General features: G+C 40.4%; 2 protein-coding genes across 2 annotated transcripts; one reads left to right on the top strand and one right to left on the bottom strand.

The window, feature by feature from the left end:
• Positions 1–298: 298 nt before the first annotated feature.
• On the bottom strand, positions 299–9,912 carry LOC118454032 (sodium-coupled monocarboxylate transporter 1-like). The gene is made up of 17 exons (XM_087830447.1): positions 9,365–9,912; positions 8,834–8,953; positions 8,594–8,659; positions 8,435–8,486; positions 8,276–8,343; positions 7,235–7,273; positions 6,692–6,807; positions 6,434–6,574; positions 5,877–6,006; positions 4,664–4,752; positions 4,414–4,523; positions 3,887–3,954; positions 3,630–3,716; positions 2,587–2,801; positions 2,364–2,461; positions 2,198–2,286; positions 299–2,115 (listed from the first exon to the last, which is right to left on the bottom strand). The coding sequence occupies exons 1-17, from the start codon at positions 9,587–9,589 to the stop codon at positions 2,011–2,013; spliced, it is 1,818 nt and encodes a 605-aa protein (XP_087686573.1). The 5' UTR covers positions 9,590–9,912; the 3' UTR covers positions 299–2,010.
• A 9,931-nt stretch (positions 9,913–19,843) lies between these two features.
• On the top strand, positions 19,844–26,736 carry LOC102792206 (sodium-coupled monocarboxylate transporter 1-like). The gene is made up of 18 exons (XM_087830856.1): positions 19,844–20,382; positions 20,925–21,044; positions 21,275–21,340; positions 21,430–21,481; positions 21,585–21,652; positions 21,763–21,801; positions 21,981–22,093; positions 23,202–23,342; positions 23,684–23,813; positions 23,911–23,999; positions 24,169–24,278; positions 24,421–24,488; positions 24,612–24,698; positions 25,073–25,284; positions 25,373–25,476; positions 25,561–25,649; positions 26,160–26,201; positions 26,304–26,736. The coding sequence occupies exons 1-18, from the start codon at positions 20,149–20,151 to the stop codon at positions 26,361–26,363; spliced, it is 1,824 nt and encodes a 607-aa protein (XP_087686982.1). The 5' UTR covers positions 19,844–20,148; the 3' UTR covers positions 26,364–26,736.
• The last annotated feature ends 896 nt before the right edge of the window (positions 26,737–27,632 follow it).

Here is a 27,632-nt window from a genome sequence, read left to right as displayed (position 1 = left end):
CTGCTCCAGCCAGAGAATTCCCCGCCGCCCCGCCCTCTCCTCCCTGTGCCGTAAGCAGCAGGCGCACCTCGCAAACGGAGGGCGCCCTTACTCCCAGCAAATGGGCGAGAGAAAACCGATCGGTGCCTATGCCGTCCCCAGTATGCGCTGGCTGATGTCGGGGCAGCATGAGTACGAGAAATTTTTAAAAAAATTTTTTTTGCCAATGCCCGTGATGCCGCCCCCTACCACGATGCCGTCCCGGGCAACCGCCCGTGTCAAAAACCGCTACTGGCCGTATTGGTCCACTTGATCGACCTTTGTTGTTATTATTTATTTTATTTTATTTTCAGTTGTTACACATGGGACAAACATGGCTGAGGGATAGGAAAGGGAGGAAAAGAAAAACAGAGGGGAACAGGGACAGTGAGAAAGGGCACTTAAAAAGAAAAAAAATCTCCTGGATCACCTGTCGAGAAAAAAAAGAAAACAAGAGAAAACAAGCAAAAAAAGAGAGCAACATAATAAACACAGCACCATCGCATTAATCTAGCTAAGTGTAAATAACAGTAAATATTAAATATTGAATGTTGTTGTGCAGCACCCAGGACCAACAGCGCACAATGTGCTTTGAGGTGGCAGCCAAGAAAGATGTAGTTTGTGTCTGTGAACAGTGCACACCTGTGTGGATCAGCGCTGGTGTCAGTCTCACAGCCATTTAAAAGATACAGTTGGATTCTGAAAAGGGAGGTTCTGATAGGGCTATGAAATCTTACACTGCATCTTTTAGTAGGTTGTAGACCCACCTTTAGCAGCAATAACTCAAAATAATGTTTTCCTGTGGACTTTTTCAATCTCTCACATTTTTGTGGAGCAATTTTGGCTCCTTCCCTTTTCAGCATTGCTTCAGTTCATTGAGGTTTGCAGGTATTTGTTCATACAGAGCTCTGCTAAGATCCTGCCGCAGTGTTTTAATTGAGCTGATGTCTGGAGTTTGTACCACTGCAACACCAGACTCTTCTTTTTTGGCCATTCTGTAATAGACTAGCTGGTGTTATTTCATGAAACAATTTGGTCCAAGCTTTAACTGTTGGCCAGAAAGATGATTTCATATCTTACTCTTGAATACATTGGCATACAGAGGAGTTTGATTGATTCTGACTGCAAGGTGCCCGGGTCCTGTAGCTGGAAAACGAGCCCAAATTGTAACCTCTCCACCACCGGGCTTGACAATTGTCATAAGGTGGTTGTGTTGAAGTGCTATGTTTAACTTTTCCAAAATGTGGCGCTGTTGTCTTTCTGAAGGACAATGGTCACGTCGTCTTGTGGTTTGTTCAGATTTCACTTTGTGAGCCTGAACCATGCTGCCATGTTCATTTTTATGAAAAAGAGAGCCTGAGGAGTAGCTCTTGGATTTCTTTTCTTCTTTAAGGTCATTGCTGATGTTCTTCCTCCTTAGAATTGTGTAAAACACATACCTCACTGCTCCAGACTTGCACATTGAATCTGCATTGTGGATTAGTTTTTGTCAGATATAAAATGATGCAGTATGTGCGTCAGATGTCGTTCATCTGATGTTGCATTTTATTAATTTTAAGATACATTAAGCACTAGATTATTTTTTGCTGCTCTAATATGTAAAACCATACCATTAAAGAGGGTGTCATTTCTTTTCACCATTACTGTAGCTTTCAGAGTTTCTTGGCATTTGGGTTAATAAACCAAAGCTAAAAAAGCTTTATGACTCAGTAATAAATAGCATCATCATGTATTCATCACCTAAACTGTTTGTGTGGATTGTATCCTGTGGATGTTTCAGCATCTCTGGCTGGTACATGAAGTGAGCAAAGTCTGCATTGCCCTCCTGGTCAGAGGAGGGCAACTTTTTACGGAATCACTGGAAAAATAAAAACATTGTCTCGCTGGCAACTCAGTTCCTTTGGTCTCATTTCTTATGAAGTCAGATGAGTACAATCCTGGAGTTGAGCTTTGCAGCAGCTCTGTCATGAAATTCTTCAGCTGTATCGGTTGTTAAAAAGATGAGACACGGGTATCGTTGTCAATTTCCCCATGTGTAGGATTATTGATTCCATCCTCCTTGTTTGGCTGACCAACATTGTATGTTCCTCCCACGACCTAAGGAAGGTAAAGTACAAGGCAGAATTGAGCACCTGTCTTCAGTCTGTTGCTTTTGATACCTTTGCTCTTCAGCACGTACCCCGTCTTTGACACGTTTGAACAGCTGATAAGAAAGAGTGTCTTCTTTCATTAGCATGAGTCTCGGGTCCACCGTCTCCCTCAATCCCCCTGAAATGATAAGTGGAAGAAACAATAAGAAAATGATATCACAGTTCCAATGGCAAAATCTTTTCTTTTTTTCTTACCTGTCAAAAGACTGATGATTATTCCAACAATAATAGCTGTTAAACCTCCAATGACAACGAAATAAAGGTAGGATGGAGAGTGCCACTGAACCGCATGTCTGGTGGTGAGAGAGATTAGTTTTTTCTCATATGGCCTTTATTTATATTATAGGAAAGCTCAGTCATCCCATCTCACCAGGCAATATTATATTAATTGATCTAACACACACTGAACCACACTTACATGTCATCAGTATTCTGTCCTGGGGTTGTGGTAAAAAGACTTGGTTCTGTTTGCAGTGGGGTAGTCCAGTTGAGACTGCCACCAGTAGTAAAGTTACAACCCTCAGTGCTCAGCGAGAGAGGTCGGGTCATCTCAGGAGGAGAAGGGGATATCAATGCTCCAATGGTCACAGACACAGCTGCAGCCAAACCTGCCACGAGGCCCCATAGGCCTCCCTGTGGACAAATATAAGGAGCTTCATGAAATATATATTACATAGACCAATAGTCAAAAATGTTTGTTAGAGTCAAGTGTCACTCAACGCTCAGGCTCATTTTTCAATATTATTTTCAGTTTGACAGCAGAACTATGTAAGCGAAAACGGATGATTTCTGAGTTCATTTATACAGTTCCAAATCACAACAAAACTTGGTTGGAGGCACTTTCTATTGTAAGGTAAAGACCCTACAATCCAGAGAGATGGATTATAACTAGATGATGAATAATAACTAATGATTTGTTACAAAGTGGTGTGTAACCACAGAGAGTGGAAAAAGGTGAGTGAAGAAGAAATGCTCAACCAGCAAGCCCCCATCAACGCCGCGCAACCAAGAGACGGCTCAGCACCTGATCTAATCCTAACAATAAGCTCAATAAACTCAATCTCAACAAATTATAAAATCCTGCGAGTTGGTTCCACTGAACAGGGTCAGTTGATGGGGTTTTACAGCTATGCAGTAAAAACAAACAAAAAAAATAAATAAAAAAAATATGAAGATTATAGTTGGTTTTTAAAGTTATTTGGTAATTGTTATTTTTTTTCATGCCGTTAACATTTTTTAAACATTGAACATTAATAAGGGTGACTTTTTATACTGTAAATACCGTATAAGAAAAAATACTCCCTGCACTATGTTATACGATGACAGGTTGATGCAATACAGTTGAAACAATGATACAAATGTCGATTCTTTCATGCTACCAAGGGCTGATTTTGGCCAGATTTTGAGATCCCTGGAGGTAGAAATTTTCAAATGAAAATACCAAAATGAGAATGGACTTACTTTGGAGTTGACAAATGGACAGAGGACACCCAAACTGAACAGACCGAGTAAAGGACCCCCAGTGACCCCACCAATGATGGACACTGCCTGTTTGAAGAGACCTGCAGCTCAAAAAACACTTTAAAAATGGTCGTATTTACTGAGGTGAAAAATGTACTTATTTATGTAACTAACATGCTTTCTAATAAACAACAACAACGTTCCTGGATTTGTTTGCCTGAAGACATTGACAGCTCTGCATTAACAGATCCCTCTACCTGGATCATATGTCCCATGAGTGATGCCAGTCCAGCCATGGCAACGCATACAATTCCAAAAAACACACCTGCAAAAACATCACATCACAAAATGACATTTTTATCAACTACCAGCCACATCCACAAAACAGAGATTAGTTTAATCTAACATAACATGCAGCTTACACTGGGGCAAACAAAGCATTTAGTCAGCCACCAATTTTGCAAGTTCTCCCACTTAAAAACATGAGAGGACTGTAATTTTCATCATAGATTTTTAAAGAATTTATTTGCAAATTATGGTGGAAAATAAGTATTTGGTCAACAACAAAAGTTCATCTCAATACTTTGTTATATACCCTTTGTTGGCAATGACAGGGGTCAAACGTTTTCTGTAAATCTTCACAAGGTTTTCTCATTTTGTCTCTCATAGTTGAGATATACCTATGATGAAAATTACAGGCCTCTCTTGCACAATTGGTGGCTGACTAAATACTCTTTTGCCCCACTGTATATTATAAACAAACAACAGATAACTTATTATTTACTCAGCCCTTTGGAGATTAAGAGAAGCTTTTTCTCAGACAGTTCAATGCGTGGTTTGATCAGGTCCTCCATGGTCACTGCAGCCATTGCATTGATTGAAGTAGAAACTGTGCTGAACATGAACAAATGAACCATGTTTACTTTGGAGTAATGGACATTACTGAGACTTTAAATGTGGCACAACTTTAAATGTTACAGGCATCATTCATCAGATATAACATATAAAAATATAACAAATTATGTTGTATGAACCTCAGAGAGGCACTATATACTGCAGCAAAAAATAGTCCTGGAAGACCTTGGTGATCTGCCAAGATATCCATCACCAAATAAGGCAACAGCTGTAAAGAAAAAAAACTTTATTGAAAGATCACAAAAACACTTGAATAAAAACAGTGGCACTGTTGGTACATCCTTCGTTTTCTTTGTTTATGTGTAGGGCTTCCACGATTAGTCGACTAGTCACGATTACGTCGACTATCAAAATCGTCGACGACTGATTTAATAGTCGACGCGTCGTTTGAAGCTTTGTAAGATCACAAAAGACGCAGGAATAAGTAGTAGGATTTAAGAGTGTAATAACGGACTGAAACAGAAGATGGCAGCACTGCATGTACAAGGATTTCAGCTGCCGTTAAACTCCGAAGAAGAAGTAGCTCTGTCCCAGAATTCATAGCGCAGCCCAGCTCAGTTTCCAACAATGGCGGCAGCTAGTTAGTTTTAATATTACTCTTATTATTCTTTCTGGGTCACAAAATAAACGTTTAACATATTTTCAGGCGAGAATGTAGCTGTGTAAACCTCAAATATCTGCTCAGTTTATCAAGACACCACATACTTTCTAAAGCACTCTGACGTTTTCGGAGACGTCTGTTACCCACTAGCTCGATAGCTAACCGGGGGCAAGGCTCACTAGAGCCGCTGAGAACACCGGACTCCGGCAAATCGTTTTCAAACCCACCACCGTCTTTCGCTACTCAGGTTAAACATGATATATGAGTCATTTAGATAACTTAAAAATGTTATTGTTGGGCTTTTTTAGTATTTTATTTGTTCCTGAGTAAATCGGTTTGGCTGAAATTAAAGTTATAGTTTTTACACAGCTGAATAAACGTCAAGCAGACAGCTGATTATCAGAAGTGTGAGATGCTCGACAATATACTCGGGTGTCCCGTTATCTTTTAGATAGAAAGGAGTTTATTAAACTTCACCGAAATAATCTGCAGATTTCATTAAAATTTAATAAACTATCATCTTGTCTTTATTTTTAGTTAGCACATACCTTAAACACTTAACGCTGTAAGCTAATGATAGTTATATTAGAGCAGATGCTGCTGGTGCAATAAGCTGTACGTTTTACGTCCAATGGATGATGATCTGATTAGTCGACTAATCGCAAAAATAATCGGTGACTAGTCGACTATCAAAATAATCGTTTGTGGCAGCCCTATTTATGTGTATGTACCTGATCAGGTGATGAAACTTGTCCAGCTTTCCATGGGTCACAGTTCTTATAGAACGAATAAAGACACAGCCCTGAAATCACTGACGATGTCAGGGTGCAAGCTAGGCCTAACACGTTGATGAACAGAGCTCTGAAAAAACACAACACGAAAAAGTGAAGTATGCATACAAAAATCAGTGCAGCATAGCAAACGAGATTATATTTCCTATCACTGTATGCTGATGATGTCATCATTTATCATAGCTATCTTTTCCGAGTTTATGATAAGAACGTGTCATTTGCCAGCAAACCCCACCAATGTAGTGCCTTTGGCTGAATCAGAATTTACATAGATGTGGAAATAGTCGTGTCATATATCGTTGTTTTCTTAATTTATTACTATGAGGAACCTTGTACAATGTATTTGCATTAATTCTCTATTAAAACAGTTTGATGGTTATCACTGTGGCCTCACCGCAACAAGATTCTTGGTTTTAGCTTGCTGGTGCCCTGCCTGATTAGTTTGTGTTTTGCAAGCTAAACAGGAAGGAAGGAATACATTCCTTTGAATCACTCACAATCTGGCATGTTTAATGCTCTTGCAGGAGTTGTATCTCTGAACTTGAGGTTGGTAGGTCCCATAAACTGCACTCCAACCAAATGCCCCTCCGATGACTAGTGTCCAAAAAGTGTGTCTTCTCAGAGGGTTTATGTCAAAGCTGGGATTATACAATGAAAGGATGATTTAAGTATAAAAGACACACACACACACACACACACACACCCACACACACACACACACACACACACACACACACACACACACATATACTCACTCCACAAAGTTAATTCTTCCTCCTTCTTGGGCATCTGACAAGATAGTAGAGATTCCTCCTTTTAAGATCACACATTTGATTATAACAGACATGTAGCCTGCAAACATTATTCCAATCTAGAAGAAAAATCAGAGATTTGTTTGGTTGGCAGATCTGTATTCTGTAACTATGTTGATAGATTTTGGTCCCAGTTATCAAATTCTTGCTAATTTACATGAATACTGCAAAGAATCAAGACATGACTCAAATGTGGTTGTGGTGTCGATAAAAGTAGACCGAAACCTGATTGCAATTTAATTCAGTTTTACTTACATAGCATATGGAATATATTTATGTGGTTCCAAATCATAACAAAAGGACATTATACTGTAAGATAAAGACCCTACAATCCAGAGAAAACGCCAGTAATCAAATGGCAGTGTGAACAAAAAAACTCCCTTTTAACAGGAAGAAACGTCAACGTCAGGGAGGGGCAGCCATCTACCACAACTATTTGGAGGGCATTTGTGTATTTTTTTCATTTTATTTGATCCAGAACCCTACCTGAACAACATCTGTCCACACCACAGCTTTCAGGCCACCCTGTAACAAACGCCACAAAACAGGAAAAATCTCTGTCAAAAAGGTTAGGAAGCTGTATTTATGAACAGAATGCATAACTTGGAAATATGTGACCGTATTCTGTAGTAGAACATTTTCAGAAAGCACCAGTGATGGGAATAACGGCGTCACTAACGACGTTACTTTTTTCAGTAACAAGTACACTAATGGGGGGGGGGGGGGGGTAGCACTTTACTCAGTCCCTAAGGACCCCAAAGCGCTTTACACTACATTCAGTCATTCACCCATTCACACACACATTCACACACTGGCAATGGCAAGCTACGTTGTAGCCACAGCTGCCCTGGGCCACACTGACAGAGGCGAGGCTGCCGGACACTGGCGCCACCGGGCCCTCTGAAAGGACAAGCTATGGAAAAGTGCCAGAGATTAATAACAACTAATGCATCCACAGACAGCTGTATACCTCTGTTTAATCTGCAGTGGAGCAAAGTGAAAATTTGTCCTGTCTGAAGAGTCACATTTTTTGTGAAGACTGTTGAAAAGCTGAAGTCCTAGATTACCCATGAATGAGAAAACATTGTGCTCTGTAAACTACAGCAACTGGTTTCTAAGCTTTCAAATGTTTGCAGACTTTTAGAAAAAAAAAAAACCAGGTGACGCAACACATTATGCAATCACGGTTTCAACTTTTGACCCTTAGTGATTGCAGGTGAAAACATCAAATTTTAAAGATGGGCACATATTTTTCATGAAACAAAACAAATGATTTGAATTAAATCATCCAAATGAAAACGTCAAGAAATCAGAGGTGATGTTAAATGAGAGATATTTTGTTTTAAAGGGTAAATGGGAAGGGGACCTCATGAATTTTAGGAAAATGTAAAAATTCTCATTTAATCTCTGCTGAATGTGAAAGTGGGGGTCTCTTAAGGTTCCTGGCTTAGTGATGCTCGATGAGCTTCGACTGACAATGTGATGCACTGCAGTGTGTGTGTCGTATGTAATAAATGTTTTACTAACCAGTGCACAATACAAAGTACAAACAGTGGCTGTCGAAATAATCCCACCCCACAGGTTCATACCAGTCACTGCAAAAAGAAGGGAAATTCATTAACAGGAAAACACTCTTGTTCAAGATCCCTTCATGAACTTGACTGCTGTGAACTGGAGCTGACATACCTTGGTTCAAAGCCAGAGCTGGAGCATAAATTACAAGTCCAGTGTAGAGCAACTGTGGCAAAGAGTTAGAAAGTCACAACAACATGTCTCTGCTGATACCAACGTAGTTTTATGTGCAGAAGTCAAAGCACTACAAAGATTGAACCACTGGCTTCTTACTGCGTTAAAAAAGAAGATCGCCATTCCCAGGAGACGGGTGGCTCTGCTGAAACGCAGCTCCAGATACTTGGCAGAGACCAGACAGAGAAAAGACGCATATTGATACTGATACATGAAACTTCTCGTTCCCCTCACTCCCTCCAATTCAAAGCTAGTACTTTGTACACTTACTGACAGGTGTAGCCCAGCCAACAGTTTAAAATATAGCTAAAATAATGTTGAAAACAAAACCACAGTTACCTCATATGTGCTGTTGATGGCCAGTCTGTAGAAAACTGGGAGAAAGATCTCGGATGTGTACACCACTGCTATTACATAGGAAATACTTACATAGCCAAATATGGCTCCGTAGCGATACACCTACGGACAGGTTGAAAAGCATTTATGGAAACAAAAAATAGCAAAACAGTATCATATAAAGAACAACACAGGCGACGGTGTTTCTTCACCGGGTGCCAGAGTCAGGCTGGTGAACCTTTGCCGGAGATCATTTGAAACGCTGATGCTGCTGATACTGAACGAGCTTTGGAGCAACATATGAACAGTGCTGAACTCTGGTGAGTAACACGAAAACTTTAAATACGTTATTTGATTTGTTTGAAATTGAAAGCAGTGTACTCAAAGTAATGCTCGGTCAGCTGACTCCAGCCGTCTTCTAATGCACAGAAATCACAGTTTTACGCATTTTGTAAATTTCTAATTTAAGCTGTGAATAAATGTTTGTGCGCTGAGGAAGCTGAGTGCAGATCCAGGACAGTCCCGACACGTTACCTCGGCTGGGTTGGAGAGCACAGTGACGGATGACATGTAGCTGGCAGTGAGGGACATGGAGACAGCCATGGCATTGAGTTTTCGGCCCCCAGTTAAAAAGTCCCTGGAGGTTCTTTGTCTCCTGCTTCTCCAGGCGTAATAAAAACCAACAGCAGCAGACAGGAGCAGAACGACAGCAAACACCACATAGTCTGCTGCCACGAGCAAGTGAGCATCCCCGGACATTTTATCAGCCGGAGCAAAACTGAAATGAAGCTAAAGCGTTTATCAGGCAGTGCTTTGTAGATCACTGGGAAGGCGGTGTCATCACCTCCAGGTACTCTATTGAACTGTAAGATAAATTACTCCAGGCGGTGCGCGCACGGGTCCTTTCAGGTTAAGCTCAAAGTTAATGAATAAAGTTTAGAATTTTGAGTTTGAACCCAAACACATAAAACTTGGGTAACAATAGTGGTTTGTGCCACCACCAGAAAACTGGATGTATGTTTAACGGACCTCTTTCTTGTGCTGTGGCTGGTGGATGTCAGACAGGGACGTGCTCTTTGTCCTGGGATTTGGGTCGTTTCTGCAGATTACGCTGTGTTTGCATTTGGAACACCACGTGTATTTGTTCTGGGCCCTCTGTGATATCTGAAGGTGTCATGGTCTCTGTGCCCCGCTGGTTGACCCTCTATTAGGCAATATGTTTGTGGTTTATTTGCTCTCTCTCGCTCTCTCTCTCTCGCCACGGCGACGCTCATTGCGGGCTCCCGCTGCTGGCCCACACACCTGCTCTCATCACCGCACCGGCCGCTGATCCCAGCTGATTACTGCACTACTTAAGATGACGAGTCTGCACTAGTCTTCGCTGGATCGTTGAGCTTTCAGCGTCAGTCAAACTTGTGTATCTGTCAACCTGTCTCTTGAAAGCCCTTTGTTATTATCCCGCTAACCCGACCTTTTGTGTTTAGATCGTTTTTGGAACCGGATTCTGAGAGGAGTGACTGAGGAGAAGCTTTTGTACAGAAAGTGTGGAGCACCTTTTCCCCTGACCCTGTTTCCCACAGACCCTGGCGACCCGGACCCGTTTCCCCTGCACGTTGTATATAGCCACTTGGTGATTGTGTTCACTGTGAATAAACGCACTGTTCTTCACTTAAAGGAATACCCTGGCCTGCGCCTGAGTCTCTTTCGGAAACCATATCAGAAGGTTTGATAATCAGTTATTGTCAGGGCTCTGTGTGCAGGCAGGCGGAGAGGAGGATCCAAACGCAGGACTCAGACACTGAACTGTAACTCAAACCTCAGCTTTATTGCTGGCATAAAACAAATAATAAATTAAAAATCAGAAGTAGCTTAAATAAAAATAGTTGAAGTTTTTCTAGTTTGATGTCTTTAGTGTGATGATCTTATTCTGATGTGAATAACTTTTTTATTTATGCTCTTTTATAAATAAATATTTTATGAGTATATACATGTCTTGTTAGTTTCTTACTTCATGATATACAAGAAAACATTGACAACTGTGATTAATAAAGAATTGTCTAGCAGACCAACCACTTATTAGATCAGAACTTTTAAACTTACTGACAACTGGGCTGAATTAACCACCCTGCTTGCATTTCTGTTGTTTTTTTTTTAACAGAGGCAGCCCAGTTGCTGTTTTTAAACTGTTCTTGTTTTTTTTCAAACCCTCCTTTACATTCAGGCTGCCCAGGCATCCACTGCATGTCTTCCTGTTGCAGGTGTTTGGAGCCTGACAGGAAGGGCATGGTTTGGTTTTTGGCTTTGTCATTTCTGCAAATGAAAATGGAACATGTAGGGATTATTTCAGGTTTGTTTTGGTGTAATGATTACAAAAATAATTTGTGACCAAAGAAATAACTTATATTACGAGGCAGTATTACACCATATTTAGAAAAAAAAATCAATTACAAGATTAACGTCGTTAATATTGAATTAAGTACGAGAATAGGGTTAAAAAACTGAATTAATTACAGAAAAGATACATTGCTAAAATAGAGCAGTACTAACATTAGCTGGGTAGCCAAGCGAGTAGGATCAAGCAAAGCAGAAGCACTGTTGAATCTTATCCACACCACCAGTAGCGAGATAGTTACTTATCCTGTCAGATCAGGACGCAAAGCTATTGTCGTACCGAGTGGACAAATGTACGGCCTTAGTTGTTCCATCAAAACAGACTTGAAGGTGAAAAGTGAAATGCTTTTTTAGCCAGAGGAAAACCTGTCTTTAGATGAGGGTCTGAAATCGAACTGCCAGTTGCTGTCTGTATCAGGCAATATCTATGTTACTAATGTTACCAAACATGACATTGTTTTGCCACCTAAAACCCTTCTAGGTAACATAGAGAGGGTAACACATAGTTATCCTGTGAATCTCAAAGAAGCTCAGATAGGTTCGGTTGTAGAAAAAGACAATCAGAACTCACCTAGCTTACCAGAAGAGCCTTGGGAACCACCTGTCAATTTGGGCCACCTTAACACAGAACAACAGGCAGCTGTCATGGAAATGTTAAGGGAGGAGTCAGGCGCATTTGCTAAACACAAAGAGGAAGTTGGTTACATAAAAAATCTAAAAATGGATATCAAACTCACTGATCAGATTCCTGTAGCAAAATGCTATAATGCGGTCCCACGTGCTCTCTATGATGAAGTAAAAAGTCACATTCAGGACTTGTTAAAAAAAGACTTTATTCGCAAATCAACCTCACCATATGTGAGGAGGCGGGATGGAGGCCTGAGACTGTGTGTCGATTATAGGGGCCTCAATAAAAAGACCATTCCAGACAGACACCCTATTCCACGAATACAGGAAATCCTTGATGGACTTGATGGCAATACGTGGTTTAGTGTGCTTGACCAAGGCAAAGCGTACTATCAAGGTGAAATCAGCGAAGACTCGAAAATCTATACCGCCTTCACAACACCCTGGGGGCTGTATGAATGGAACAGAATTCCATTTGGACTCACCAATGCGCCTTCAGCTTTCCAACGTATGGAGGAAAGTTTAGAAGGCTTGAGGGACAAAATATGCACTCCATATTTAGATGATGTTTTAGTGTACAGTCAAACATGTGAGCAGCATATTGAAGATTTGAGATCAGTTCTCAAACGTCAGCAGGCTTGGGGAGTAAAACTAAGACCTGATAAATGTGACTTGTTTAAAAATGAGGTCCGCTATGTGGGCAAAATCATTTCAGCAGACGGTTACAAAATGGATGAAAAAGAGGTACAAGCAGTACGAGCTTTGAAGGACAACCCACCAACAAACATTAAAGAGCTGAGAAAGCTTTTAGGATTTTTAGGATACTACCAAAGCTATGTACAAGATTTTTCAAGACATGCAATATATATGATTTACTCTCAGTTGACCACACCCAAACACCAGCGCAGTCAGCCAAGGTGGGGCATGCTGCACCCACCCAAAAAATCATATGGAGTGACAGCCACCAAAAAGCACTAGACTATTTGGTGGATGTTTTGACTAATCCACCCGTGATGGCTTATCCTAAGTTTGAGGAACCTTCATTCTGCACATCGATGCATCAGAAGAAGGCCTTGGTGCAGTATTGTACCAGAGGCAGGACAGTAAATTAAGAGTAATTGGATATGGATCAAGAACATTAACACAGGCTGAGAAGAACTACCGGTGGCACTCAGGGAAACTTGAGTTTTTGGCACTAAAATGGGCGGTGACTGAGCGCTTTAGAGACTATTTCTTCCATGCTCCCTCAGTGACAGTATACAGTGACAACAACCCTTTAACCTATGTTTTAGGCACAGCTAAACTGAATGCGACAGGACACAGATGGGTTTCTGAGCTGGCTGATTTTAACATAACACTGAAATACCGACCTGGAAAAAGTAACGTGGATGCAGACTTTTTGTCCAGAACACCTTCTAGTATGGACTCATGCATGTCAGAATGTACTGAGCTGTGTTCGCCTGAAGTGTTAAGCGCAGTACTGAATGCCACTGAAACACAGGAAGAAAAACAACTGGATTGGATATCAGCTATAACGTGCAATCCAGAAGTAAATAAAATACTTACAGAAACTCAGCCAGATGTGAGAATCACAACGCAGGAGCTATTACAAGCTCAAAAGCAGGACTCTGCTGTAGCTTATGTTCTCAACTTAAAGAGTACAGGTGCAAGCTTTGACAAAACATCAGCGACCAAAAATCCTAAAGTAAAACAGCTACTACATGAGTGGAAAAAGCTGTTTATTTCAGATGATGGGTTGCTGATACGAAAGACTGTGACTTATACTCAGATTGGTGGACCGTGTGATGAATTTGGCAAGGAGTAGGTTTTATTGGCCGAATATGTACAAAGATATTGAGTTTTTCATCACACAGGTAATATTCAGAAAAAACCTACAGTTCAGCGTAGGGCCCCCATGTGTCACGTGCCGGCTACTGCACCCTTTGAAATGGTTTCAATAGACTATGTCCATCTCGAAAAGAGCAGGGGAGGGTATGAGTATATTTTAGTGTTACAGGATAACTTCACCAAGTTTGCTCAAGCCTACCCTACACGCAACAAATCTGGCAAAACAGCAGCAGATAAAAATTTTAATGACTTTTCCTTGAAATTTGGTTTTCCTGGTAAATTACATCATGATCAAGGCAGAGAATTTGAAAACCATTTATTCAAACAGCTGCAGAAGCACACAGGAATAGCTAATTCAAAGACTACACCCTACCATCCACAGGGGAACCCAGTGGAAAGGTTTAATCGCACCTTGCTGTCAATGCTGTGGACCCTGGATGAGGAAACGAAAGAAAACTGGAGTGACTATGTAAACAAAGTTGTGCATGCCTATAATTGCACAACTAGTGACTCGACAGGATACTCGCCCTTTTATTTACTCTTTGGTAGACATCCACGTCTCCCTATTGATGTAATTTTTGGACTGAGTGAGACAAACAAATGCAAATCACATGAGGAGTATGCTCACAAATGGCAACAACAGATGAAAGAAGCATATGACATTGCATCCAGAAACATTAAAAAGACTCTGGCAAGAGGGAAATCACATTATGACCAGAAGAGACAAAGTGCTGTACTCTCACCTGGGGACAGGGTACTTGTCAGGAACATGTCAGAGAGGGGAGGCCCGGGCAAGTTACGCTCCTATTGGGAGGATGAAGTTCACATAGTGATCTCTATGTGAAAATAGCCCTGTTTATGAGGTCAAGCCGGAGCGTGGTACTGGACGAGGCCGTATTCTCCACTGCAACATGTTAATGCCCTGTAATGCATTAGCGCTTCCCAAAATAACAAGAACTGAACAAAGCCGCACTACACAGACACAAAAACAAAGAGACCTACAAGATGCATTGAACCATGTAGAGAGTTCAGATGATGAGGAGCAGTATTGGTCTCAGAGAGTGAGGCACCACCACTGTCAGCCTCAAGGGGATTCGATGGTGTCTGCACCTGCTACTGAACTTGACCAGGACCTTCAGCGAAAGAGCGCGGAGCTTAGAGTGGACGCTGAAGAGTTTCAAGCAGATATGGTGAATGGACAGGATAACACTGAACATGACATCTCAGCATCATCAGACACTGTTGCTTCGCCAGATCAGCCCAGTGAAATGAACCCAGAACTGTCGGAACCGCAGCCGAGAAGATCTCAAAGGGAGAGATGTCCACGGAAAATATTGACTTATGATGCATTTGGCCAACCAGTTCAAAGAGTAATTGGTCACAGTGTTAACCCATTGTATGCCAGTGCAACAGCATCTCCATTCTATGAACAGTTTGGAGTACCTTGGGCAGTTCTACAAATGCCTTACTATCCAGCTTATGTACCAGTTAGTTATTATTGAACTGTGAAAGAGTTTTTCTGAATTTAAATGGTGTTATTTTTCAAAAATAGATGAGTACTTACAAGGTCTTACCAGTATGGTGACACAAGTATTTGATGCTTTCGGGATGGTAGCGCAAGACATTGGATTGTATTATGTTTGATGAGGCTAATTGTGATTAAATGGTTACTATCTAAGTTCTGGAGCATGTGATAAAGTGATAGTAATGTCTTAGAGGGTAATATTTCTATGCGGACTATTAGAAACAACTCAGCATTGTTATAAGCCTATGCTCATCTGGTCAGCGAGTAACATGTGATTCTATAGGCTAGTGTCACCTGAGGTGAGGAAATGGCGTGTCACAAATTTAGAGGATCATCATTTAGCCTGGAGAAATAGTTTGTTGCTTTATAAGAAAGCCCTCCGCAAAGCCAGAACAGCTTACTACTCATCACTGATTGAAGAAAATAAGAACAACCCCAGGTTTCTCTTCAGCACTGTAGCCAGGCTGACAAAAAGTCAGAGCTCTTTTGAGCCAACCATCCCTTTAACATTAACTAGTGATGACTTCATGAACTTCTTCACAAATAAAATTTTTATCATTAGAGAAAAAATTACCAATAATCATCCCACAGATGTAATATTATCTACAGCTACTCTTAGTTCCATTGATGTTAAGTTAGACTCTTTTTCTCCAATCGATCTTTCTGAGTTAACTTCAATAATTACTTCCTCCAAACCATCAACGTGTCTTTTAGACCCCATTCCTACAAAACTGCTCAAAGAAGTCCTGCCATTGATTAATTCTTCGATCTTATATATGATCAACCTATCTCTAATAATCGGCTATGTACCACAGGCCTTCAAGGTGGCTGCAGTTAAACCTTTACTCAAAAAGCCATCTCTAGACCCAGCAGTCTTAGCTAATTATAGGCCAATCTCCAACCTTCCTTTCATATCAAAAATCCTTGAAAGAGTAGTTGTCAAACAGCTAACAGATCATCTGCAGAGGAATGGTTTATTTGAAGAGTTTCAGTCAGGTTTCAGAGTTCATCACAGCACAGAAACAGCTTTAGTGAAGGTTACAAATGATCTTCTTATGGCCTCTGACAGTGGACTCATCTCTGTGCTTGTCCTTCTTGACCTTAGTGCAGCATTCGATACTGTTGACCATAATATCCTGTTAGAGCGATTAGAACATGCTGTAGGTATTACAGGTATTGCACTGCAGTGGTTTGTATCATATCTATCTAATAGACTCCAATTTGTGCATGTAAATGGAGAGTCCTCTTCACACACTGAGGTTAATTATGGAGTTCCACAGGGTTCAGTGCTAGGACCAATTCTGTTTACATTATACATGCTTCCCCTAGGCAGCATCATTAGAAGACATAGCATACATTTTCACTGCTATGCAGATGACACCCAGCTCTATCTGTCCATAAAGCCAGATAACACACACCAATTAGTTAAACTGCAGGAATGTCTTAAAGACATAAAGACTTGGATGGCCACTAACTTTCTGCTTCTTAACTCAGATAAAACTGAGGTCATTGTACTCGGCGCTGAAAAGCTTAGAAATATGGTATCTAACCAGATTCTTACTCTGGATGGCATTACCTTGGCCTCCAGTAACACTGTGAGGAACCTTGGAGTCATTTTTGACCAGGATATGTCCTTCAACGCACATATTAAACAAATATGTAAGACTGCGTTCTTCCATTTGCGCAACATCTCTAAAATTAGAAATATCCTGTCTCAGAGTGATGCTGAAAAACTAGTTCATGCATTTATTACTTCCAGGCTGGACTACTGCAATTCATTATTATCAGGATGTCCAAAAAACTCACTGAAAAGCCTTCAGTTAATCCAAAATGCTGCAGCAAGAGTACTGACAGGGACTAGAAAGAGAGAGCATATTTCTCCTGTTTTGGCTTCCCTTCATTGGCTTCCTGTTAAATCCAGAATTGAATTCAAAATCCTGCTCCTCACATACAAGGTCTTAAATAATCAGGCCCCATCTTATCTTAATGACCTTGTAGTACCATATTACCCTATTAGAGCACTTCGCTCCCACTCTGCAGGCCTACTTGTTGTTCCTAGAGTATTTAAAAGTAGAATGGGAGGGAGAGCCTTCAGTTTTCAGGCCCCTCTTCTGTGGAACCAGCTTCCAGTTTGGATTCGGGAGACAGACACTATCTCTACTTTTAAGATTAGGCTTAAAACTTTTTGCTAAAGCATATAGTTAGGGCTGGACCAGGTGACCCTGAATCCTCCCTTAGTTATGCTGCAATAGATGTAGGCTGCCGGGGGATTCCCATGATGCATTGAGTTTTTCCTTTCCAGTCACCTTTCTCACTCACTATGTGTTAATAGACCTCTCTGCACTGAATCATATCTGTTATTAATCTCTGTCTCTCTTCCACAGCATGTCTTTTATCCTGTCTTCCTTCTCTCACCCCAACCGGTCGCAGCAGATGGCCGCCCCTCCCTGAGCCTGGTTCTGCCGGAGGTTTCTTCCTGTTAAAAGGGAGTTTTTCCTTCCCACTGTCGCCAAAGTGCTTGCTCATAGGGGGTCATATGATTGTTGGGCTTTTCTCTGTATCTATGAAGCGCCTTGAGGCGACATTTGTTGTGATTTGGCGCTATATAAATAAAATTGAATTGAATTGAATTGAATTGAATTGAATTGAATTGAATTGAGGTTCAATAGTGCATCGTGAAAGTGATCTTAAAGCACTGCTAAACCCTATCCCAACTTACGTCATCTCTACATTGTCACAAGAAAAAAAGAAGTATATCTGTTTATTTTTGTTTCTTATTGTCATGTTTTGTCAATGTTGGGACAACATTTATTTAGCAGGGGAGGAATGTAGCACTTGGTAAAGTGTAAAGCTAAAATATGTCTAAAACATTGCATAAATCTGTTGGTATTTAGGCTATTCAGCTATATGTTTGGATTTTTGGCTGTTACATGTTTTCCACCAGTAGAGGGCAGTCACGGCAAAAAGAAAAGGAAAAAAAAGTTCTGTAAAAAAAAAAAGAAAAAAGAAGAGAGTATTCTTGGGTTCTGTATGTGAAAGCCACGGTTCTGGAGTACCCAAATAAACTCGGTTTGCTGTTTACACCAAGTTGTCCTGGAGTGGTGTAACACATGCAGTTCTGCAGAGGCTACCCTGCTTACTTCTTCCCTTCTTCTGAATGAACGTGGCATTTAGGTCTTAAAAGTGAATTAAATGTGTGTAAGTGCATTAAACCTGCATATTTTTTGTGGTGGCCATTAGTGTGACTGCTTATAAAAAATTATTAAATTCTCACTTATATTGTAATCTTATTAAAAATATTTTTAAAGTGGTTGTAGCCTCAGTTGCTAGATTAAGTTCCGCTTAATATATATGTAAATATGGTAACATTGAGAGTAAGAGTTGATGTCCTGTACAGGGTACTAATCACAGACTTGGGCAACCTTATAGCTGGAAACTTGGCTCTTTAAGGAGCCACGTCTAGACCTGAAGCCGCAAAGGATTGAAAAAGTGTCCCAAGTGCCTTTGACTGAAAGTGTTGTTAGACCAGGAGATCCCAGAGGTTATATGAAAAATGCAATTGGCTATATAATTTTGGTCTAAATGGGAGTGACCAAGATGAGGCTCACATCTTACACCTGTAAGAGCAAGTGCAGGAAGATGAAGTAAAAAACCAAAGCAGTTAATTTATGGTCTTCCCAAAGCAGATGTTGTTTGAATGCAGCCTTACTTTGTACATGCATTTCACTCAGTGACCTGAATCACGAATGCACCCACTTCCACAGGACAGGACACATTCAATCATCATCAGATTCTAGGCCACCCCAGGTAGTTTCAACGAGTCCAGGTTACCTCGGTGTACATTAGGAAGCTCAGGGCCTCAGAAACCTTCACCTTACAGGACCAGTAGATTGTTTTGTTTTTTTGTTTATTTTGTCAGGAATTTACATTGAATGTCTTGCTGTGTTTATTGGAGTTTATAAGTGTTCATTATTATCCTAAAATATAGGAGATAAATGTTTGTTCGGAAGATCAAGAACTTGTAAATGTTTGCCAAAACATTACTGCTAAACTTGCTGTGTTCAGTTTGAGACACTAGCCTATAGAAATAGCTTACTGTTCAATTCAATTTAAATTCAATTCAATTTTCTTTAAACAGTGCCAAATCACAACAACAATCACCTCCAGGCGCTTTATATTTTAAGGTAGACCCTACAATAATACATACAGAGAAAAACCCAACAATATATGAGCAAGCACTTTGGTGACAGTGGAAAGGAAAAACTGCCCTTTAACAGGAAGAAACCTTCAGCAGGCTTAGGGAGGGACGGCCATCTGCTGCGACTGCGTGAAAGTATTTGGAAAAGCTGGATTATTTATTTAGTAGTTGAACACTTTACTAAACCAGCCAATCACAACCTTTGAAAGAATGTAACAGGGCCTAGGCCCTGATATAAAAATTTTAATCACATTCTTGTGATTGGGACGGGGTCAGGGTACGCCCTGGACAGGTTGTCTCATATCATATGACATTTGAGATTATATCATGGTTACATTTGCCGAAAGCCATATTAGCATTAGCATTAGCAAACATTGTTTACAACCTGTCTGGGGGAAAAAATGGGAGCGAAAAAAAGAAGAAGAACAAGTGGCTATGTTTGGCACTGAGGGCTTTCCATGTACCCTGAAATGTTAGCGGGCACCCGCCTGTTTCCAATCAGTGCACGGCCGCCAGGTGAGGAGTCTTAATCAGCGTCACCTGTGGAGGTTGTGGCTAACAACGAACAGAACTATAGGTGTTTAGGAATATATAAGCTGAAGAGCTTGGACATATAGCGAGTTTGCGCGTCATGGAGAGCAGGGTTCGCAGTGATTTGTAAAGGCCTATCTGGCATTATAGTTTTAGTAAATTAGCGTTATTGTTAGTTTTGCTCTGACTTGTAACAAAATGTGTGAGGACTTGGCTGGAGCTGACTCGTTGCACATAGCAGACTATGCAGTTTTTGTATTGATGCTGCTGGTGTCCGCATCCATCGGCTTATACTGGGCTAGGATCGGAAGAAGGCAGCCAAATACCCGGGAATTCTTAACCGGAGGTCGAAAACTCACCGCTCTGCCCGTCTCCCTGTCACTGACCGCCAGCGTCCTGTCGTCCATCATACTGATATCCATTCCGGTGGAGGTAATGTGGCGGGATTGGCCTCAGATTCAAATTCTCTCATTGCACTTTCATTTTTTCCTGTGATTAACTTTCCCCGCGAATATTTATGACTTTAAACTGTACTTCCATAAGTATAAGGACCTTCCTCGTGCAATTAATACAACATTTAAGTAACAGAAAAACTAATTGCATAGAAATTTGACTTTGAGTTTACAGTAAAAACATTCTGTTAGCTAATAAAATATTCCAAGCTGTATTATTGGAACTATGATTTTTTTTTTTTTATGTTTAAAATATCTCAGGTGAAATGTGCATTGAATGTCTTGACACTGACAGTAGTTTTACTGGTCCAGTCCATTTGGCCCACGATGAAAAATGAGTTTGACATCCATGCAGTAGTAAAAACATTTATTCAGGGTTGGACTCCTGTTAGTATTTCAAGTCTACTGCACCAACTCCAATAGCCCGACTGTGTGAATTGTTAAAACTTTATAAACCTGCATGTGTGTCATGGTCTTGCTCATTTTCCTGTTTGTTAAATTGGAAACGCTGCTTGTCTGTAGGTGTACCGCTATGGAGCCATCATAGGGTATGCTTGCTTCTGGCATTTTCTGGCCCAGGTGTTTACATGTGAGATCTTTCTCCCAGTCTTCTACAGGCTGCCCATTACCAGCACTTTTCAGGTAAGTGTAGTAGCTTTTTGCAGATTGTGTACAATAACCAGAAGCGCATCTGTAATTTAAAGAGAAGATATCAGCTTGTTTGGCTTCTGGTTAAACCAGTTATGATCTATTGTGTAATAAAATGTTTGTTTTTTAATTAGACTGCTCTGTGGTACAATAAATGCACCACTACTTGTTTGTTTTTTAAAGTCTGTTTGGATGCTGTATGAGTAACTGTCTTCTCTACCAAGTATCTGGAGCTGCGTTATAACAAAGTAACCCGTCTGCTGGTAACATTCCTCGCTATTATTCAAACAGTGAGTATGGCAGTAAGCAAGTTTTAAGACTTGTTTGGCTAGGGCCACATATCTGTAACCAGATGGCTATTTGTCCTTTTTTACCACAGCTCCTCTTGTCTGGACTTGCGATTTATGCTCCAGCCCTCGCATTAAGTCAAGGTATGTTCAGGCCAAAGCTGACAGATTCAGGAAACATTACTGCACAAGTAAACTTGCGGGTACTTGAGTGACCAGTATCTTAAATGTTCCCACTTCTCTGCAGTGACTGGCTGGAATCTGTGGGTGGTAATCGTGGTAACAGGAATGGTCTGTACCGCATACTGCGCATTGGTATGGAACAACAAAAGCTGCAGAAGTCATCTCTCTCTGCTATACATTTCCCTTAAACTGAACTGTTTCTTGCTTTGGCTGTCTGGATTTAAATGGGCTCATTATTGCAGGGTGGAATGAAGGCAGTGGTTTGGACAGATGTTTTCCAGGTAGGCTTCAACACGCAAGATTACTCTTAATGCTACGTAGCCTACATGGAAGAATATCAAATGAGTAAATTTTGAGTGCCAGGACATTTGGCTTTAATTCTAAATCACAATTAAACTTGAATTCTAGTTGTAGCAGCGGGGTAACTGTCTTGATATAATGATCTGATTTTATCTTCTAGGTTGGAATAATGTTAGCAGGCCTTCTCTGTGTCATATCCAAGTGTCTCTTCCTAGAAGGAGGAGTTTCTATTCTGTCCAATTCACAACAAGGAGGAAGACTGAACTTTCTGGAGTGAGTATAAGGGAAGAAAGTAAAGTAACGTTAAGAGCCTGCATATTCAAACCCTTGCATCTCAATACTGAGGAATTGTTTTAGCAAATTGATTAGTACAATTTTGCAACATCTTAATTCAAATGATAGAAATGTACCGTAAATTAAAGTGTATTTCAAATTTTAACTTAAGTGTAGTTGTGTGTTTGAGCCCCACTGTTGGAACTGAGTGCAACAAAAGCACTGCTTTCTTTACTTGGATTTAAATCACAGTACTTGAACTAGGCACGTTGATAGACTGAACTTCTGGAAACAAATTGCTTCTGTACTATTGTCTGAAAATAAGCCAAAGAACTCTGGCTGAAGCCCAATCTAGGGAGTGATTGTCCAGGTAAAGGCAAACTTTATTTATTTTTTTTAAAACAGCTCTAAATGAATAAGTCAAAACGACTCAATAGCCCAGGGGTGTCAAACGTAAGGCCAAGGGGCCATAATTGGTCTACCGGAGACTCTGACCAAAGTAGATAAGAACAATCAATTTTTAATTTTTTTTTAAAGTGGGTCAACAGTAAAGACCTCCTGCAATGAGCTAGCAACAATTTTTAAACTTTACACATTTCTTACATTTTAAGATGGTCCATTGATGGACTTGCAGGTATATTTAAACTGTACAGAAAGGAAGTTCGACTGGTCCGGCACATGTCTCCTGCAGTGTTAAGGCTTTGACATCCCTGCAGCAACTTCTGACATGTTTGACCATATTAGCGTACTCTAATCTACTCTTACTCGGGTTTATTTGGATAGATTGCAAATATGCTGAATATTATGTTACAGTGCTGGGGTTTAAAAATCACATTAACTTTATTTTCTGAGCAAATATTATTCTGCCTTTTCACTACAGTATTGTCTTGTGACAAACACCAGGCCAGCTTTTCCTGGAAACCTCATTGATATATCTGTGTAGGCTCTTAGTCATCCATCACAGTCATATAAGGAGTTACGGGTCGTATTGATGCATTTGCGTGAAATCATTAGGGGCTGTAGTTACATTTTTGTTTTTTAAAATATGAATAAAGTTGCACAATTTTCACTTCACTTTAGATGATTCATAGGTATACTGTTTTCCCAGTTTTGACTTGAACCCTCTGAGGCGGCACACTTTTTGGACCATAGCCATCGGTGGGACACTTGGCTGGATCATGACCAGTGGAACTAACCAGACTCAGGTTCAGAGATACAACTCCTGCAAGAGCATCACTCATGCCAGAATGTGAGTCATAATTTGATGGGAGGATTTTGTAACTGAAACAATACTATATCACTTAAAATGTGTGAATCTAGACTCAAATGTGTGAAATTTCCAGGCTTGCATATAGAAGTGTAAAAATGTGCTAGTCAATTTTCTGCTTATCTAATCTATTAAGTGCAGTGTACTTGCAAGCAGGACCCTAGAATAGTTAGTCTGGTCTTGGTATGATTTAAGGACCCTCAGTCTTGTAACTAAGGGGACCTGGATACAGTGCATCCATAAACAAGTGTAGATTTTTCTTAATGCCAGCCTGGCCAGAATGGAAATTTATCCTTTCAACTGTTTCACCTGGTCTCTTTCAGAGCTGTGTTCATCAGCGTGGTAAGTTATTCCTTGTTCCTGGGATCTGCAGTGTTTTCAGGATTGTGCCTCTACTCTTTCTATAAGGACTGTGATCCATGGACAGCTGGAAAAGTTTCTTTTTCTGATCAGGTATTGAGGTTCTGTGTCATAACTTGATACCACTTAAGGTACTAGTGGATCTGCCTGTGGTTTTACAAGCATTAAGTTGATCTTTGTTTCTTCATAGCTGCTGCCATATTTGGTCATGGATATCCTGAAAGGCTACCCTGGCCTCCCAGGACTCTTTCTTGCAGCAGTATACAGTGGCACCTTAAGGTTTTATACTCCTTTATTTGCTACTAAAGTGTTGCAGTTCCCAGCATCAAAAGCTGGGCCTCATCCTGTACTGAATGCATCTTGTTTCCTAGCTGGTTCCATCAGTTAAATGATTGTCAAATGTTACGTGAATGATTGCAGAGATTTTATTAACTTTTATTAAACTCAGCACAGTCTCGTCAATCATCAACACACTGGCTGCAGTGACTCTAGAGGACCTGATCAAGCCAAATGTCACACTGACTGACAGACAATTGCTTCACATCTCCAGAGCACTGAGTACGTACCTGATCTGTTCACTGTACATGGTGTACATGATTAACTCTGTCCTTTGAGCACTGGTATGTGACTGAGGCTAAAGCTGAATCAGTTAATAAATCTTCATGATTAAAATGTCAGTTGTTACACGATGTTGTTGCAGGTTGCGGTATCGGAGGGTTGTGTGTTTCTATGGCTGGCCTGGCATCACTTATGGGACTACTTGCTCAGGTAGTGAGAATCTGATACAAGTTACAACATGATAATGCATGAATCTTAAATGTGGCCTACCAAACACTTGGAACATTAATGTTTGTGTGGCATTTAAGGTTTCAATTCAGATGTCTCTCACAGGCAAGAATCATCATCAGTGGGGTCAGTGGAAGTCCTATGTTTGGTCTGTTCGTGTTGGGTATCCTGTGTCCATTTGCCAACTCCACGGTACGTCTTCGACTTTTTACTCTTGCTTTGATTTCATTGTATTGCCTTAACATGAGAAATGAATCTGGATTACAAATTGGCTAAATGGTATCCCCATGAACTGCAGATAACAAATCACATTAATTTGTCTATTAAAAATTCGGGGCATGGTGTATGTATCTTTTAAACAACGGGGGACTCTATTTACAAGTGACACATGAATTAAAGAAGAAATTGAGTAACTTTCACAGCAAAAATCCACAAAAGAAACTATTTAGGCTTAAGCAGGAGATGGACAGTCCCGTTAACTCACAGGAAGACAATATTTGAATTCAGTTCTACCCTGATGTGAACCACATGGAAGCTTCACTGTGTAGCTACTGGTCTGTCTGCAGGGAGGTTTGTTTGGTCTTGCTTTCGGGTTCGCTGCTTCCCTGTTTGTAAGCCTCGGATCCATGCTGTCTTACGCTGACCCTGAGATGACTCGACCTCTGTCACTAAGCACAGAGGGCTGTAACTTCACCATTCCTGGCAGTCTCAACTGGACCACTGATCTTCCAACACAGATGAATTCATTTACCATGGCTCAAGTGCAAGATGGAGCCACGTAAGTGTGGCGGTGTATATATCGTGTGATCAGAAACTTTGTAGTTCGTTATTGTGTAAAAGCTTAAGTGCCATTTTTCTCTCACCAGACATCTGCTGACACGTAACTGGCACTCTCCTTCTTACCGCTACTTCTCTGTCATTGGATTCATCACAACTGTGATTGTTGGAGCGATAGTCAGTCTGTACACTGGTAAAAATCTCACAACTGATTACAAACATTAGACAGGGAAACCGAACCTTGTATCACTGTTGCATTTGGCCCCTTTGTCTTCAGGTGGACTGAAACAGAAAGTGGCACCCAGTCTTATGCTGATGAAAGAGGACATGCTGTCCTATCATCTGTTCAAGCTCATCAAATGTAAGGTAAGTGCTGTAGCGTGAAACGGGTGGGTTGTTCGTCTTTTTTTTTTTTTTTTCTTTTTTTTTTTTGTTGTTTTTCTGTCCTGTTTGGATCTTTAGCCATCAGAATTGTTGTCTGAAGGCCACAAAAGATGCCAAGCAGATTTACTTTACCAATTGGATCACAGTGGCCTTGATTGGTCAATTTGATTGACCTTTGTTATAATTATGTATTTATTTTATTTTATTTTATTTTCAGCTGTTACAGACATGACTGGGGGATGGGACAGGGAGAAAGAATGAGAGAGGGAGAGAAATAAAAATAGAGGGGAGAAGAGATGGTGGTGGTGGGGGGGGGAGAAACAAACCTTAGTAGTGTGGGGTTTTTTTTGTGGTTTTTTTTTTTTTTGTGTTTTTTTTTTTTTTTTTTTTTTTTTTCCTTATCTCCATACAGGTGATCAAGGTGTTTTGTTTAACAGGCAAGCTCACAGTTGCTAAAGTTTTTGTTGTTGTGTTTTTTCCTCCCCCCTTTAGGTCACAAAAAGACAAAGGGGGGCCAAACAGGGTGGGACCGAGGTAGGAACACAAATCCAGAGTTCTACATCAAATGACATTTACTACCCTTCTTGTTACAGTAGTTCAAAATTATTCCTGGCCTAATGAGATTCTCCCCTACAGGAGACAAATGAAGGCCATTTGAGGATGACTATGCTTAAGAGAAGAGGTGCAGAAGATTAGATGGGATCTAACGAATAGAATACTCAAAGGATTGCTTTTATGTTGTAACATTGTAAATTTTAAGCAAACCTTCAGTCACCATTTTATTCTAATGTGCCTCATGCTTACTGACCCTACGAGAACAAGCCTGCTAGATGAACACTGGCAAGATTATGAATGCATGGATCTGATTGCAGGCTCTATGGTTTGCTGCAAGTCATTTCCAAAGTTTACCTGAGATTTACTATACAAACTTTAACATGGGCAACAAAGCATTGCTCTAATCCAGGTAGCTGCAGGAGTTAAAGAAAAATTGACAACTGTTGTAGTGATTGTGGTGATGTGTAGTTCTTGGGACAATCTTTTTTTTTTTTTTTTTTTTTTTTTTTTTTTTTTTTTTTAAATTGTGTTTTTGTCTTTATTTTTGGAGGGGTATGGGTGCTTTTAATATACTTGTATACACATTTTAAATGTTAATCAACAAATTGGACATGCATATTCAAATATATACTGATTTGCAACAAACTTCAGCTGTGGTGTCTTTCTTTCTTGAGTAGTCTACACATTGGCAGTTTAGTACCAATGATTCCCTGACCAGGAAAATGATGCATTAACATTTTACATACACATGGATTCAAGGCAGCTTAAACCTCTGCTTAACCCTAGAACATTTTTTTTTTTTTTTCTCCCCTCCACCCAAGCAAATACATTTACATGATTTCTCTCTCCTGCAGCTGTTGGCATGTCGAGGAGACTGTGCCTTAACCAGGGAAGTCTCAAATGTCCCAGGAATGGGTGGATCGAAGACCAGCTTTCCATTGTGAATAAGAATATTCTTTAATTCCTGCTTGTTTTTCTGTAATTTTAAGACCTATTGACCTGCTTGAAATTTGCAAAGAACAGTAATTGCAAGAATGAAGGCATTAAACCCAGAGATGGTAATCTAGGGTTTTGTTTTTGATTAGCCCTTTTTGGAGTTAAGACATTTAAGTTAAACTTGGTCAGTAACAGGAAAACTTTGAGCAGATAGTTGGGGTGCACATAGTGTTTAATTAGCTTCTCTGAGCAAACATAATGACCCCTTTCTCCTCCCATCCTATGAGAAATATGGTCAACACTGATATGTTCATACCTCAGTTTACTGGATTTAAATTTAAACTCTTTACACTGCCATGGCAAATCATGTTAGCTTTCTTCTACAGATGTATGCAATTAGAGTGAAGTTAATCAGAGTTGAATGAACAGCAGCTAACTGTATTTTCTCTTTAGCACATGAAGAGATCGAGGGCT

The sequence above is a fragment of the Neolamprologus brichardi genome, chromosome 17 (genome assembly GCF_056152115.1).
Source record: "Neolamprologus brichardi isolate AB-2024 chromosome 17, ASM5615211v1, whole genome shotgun sequence".
Lineage (NCBI taxonomy): Eukaryota > Metazoa > Chordata > Actinopteri > Cichliformes > Cichlidae > Neolamprologus > Neolamprologus brichardi.
Note: the sequence above shows the minus strand (reverse complement) of the source record. Positions and strands in the feature narration are given on the sequence as shown.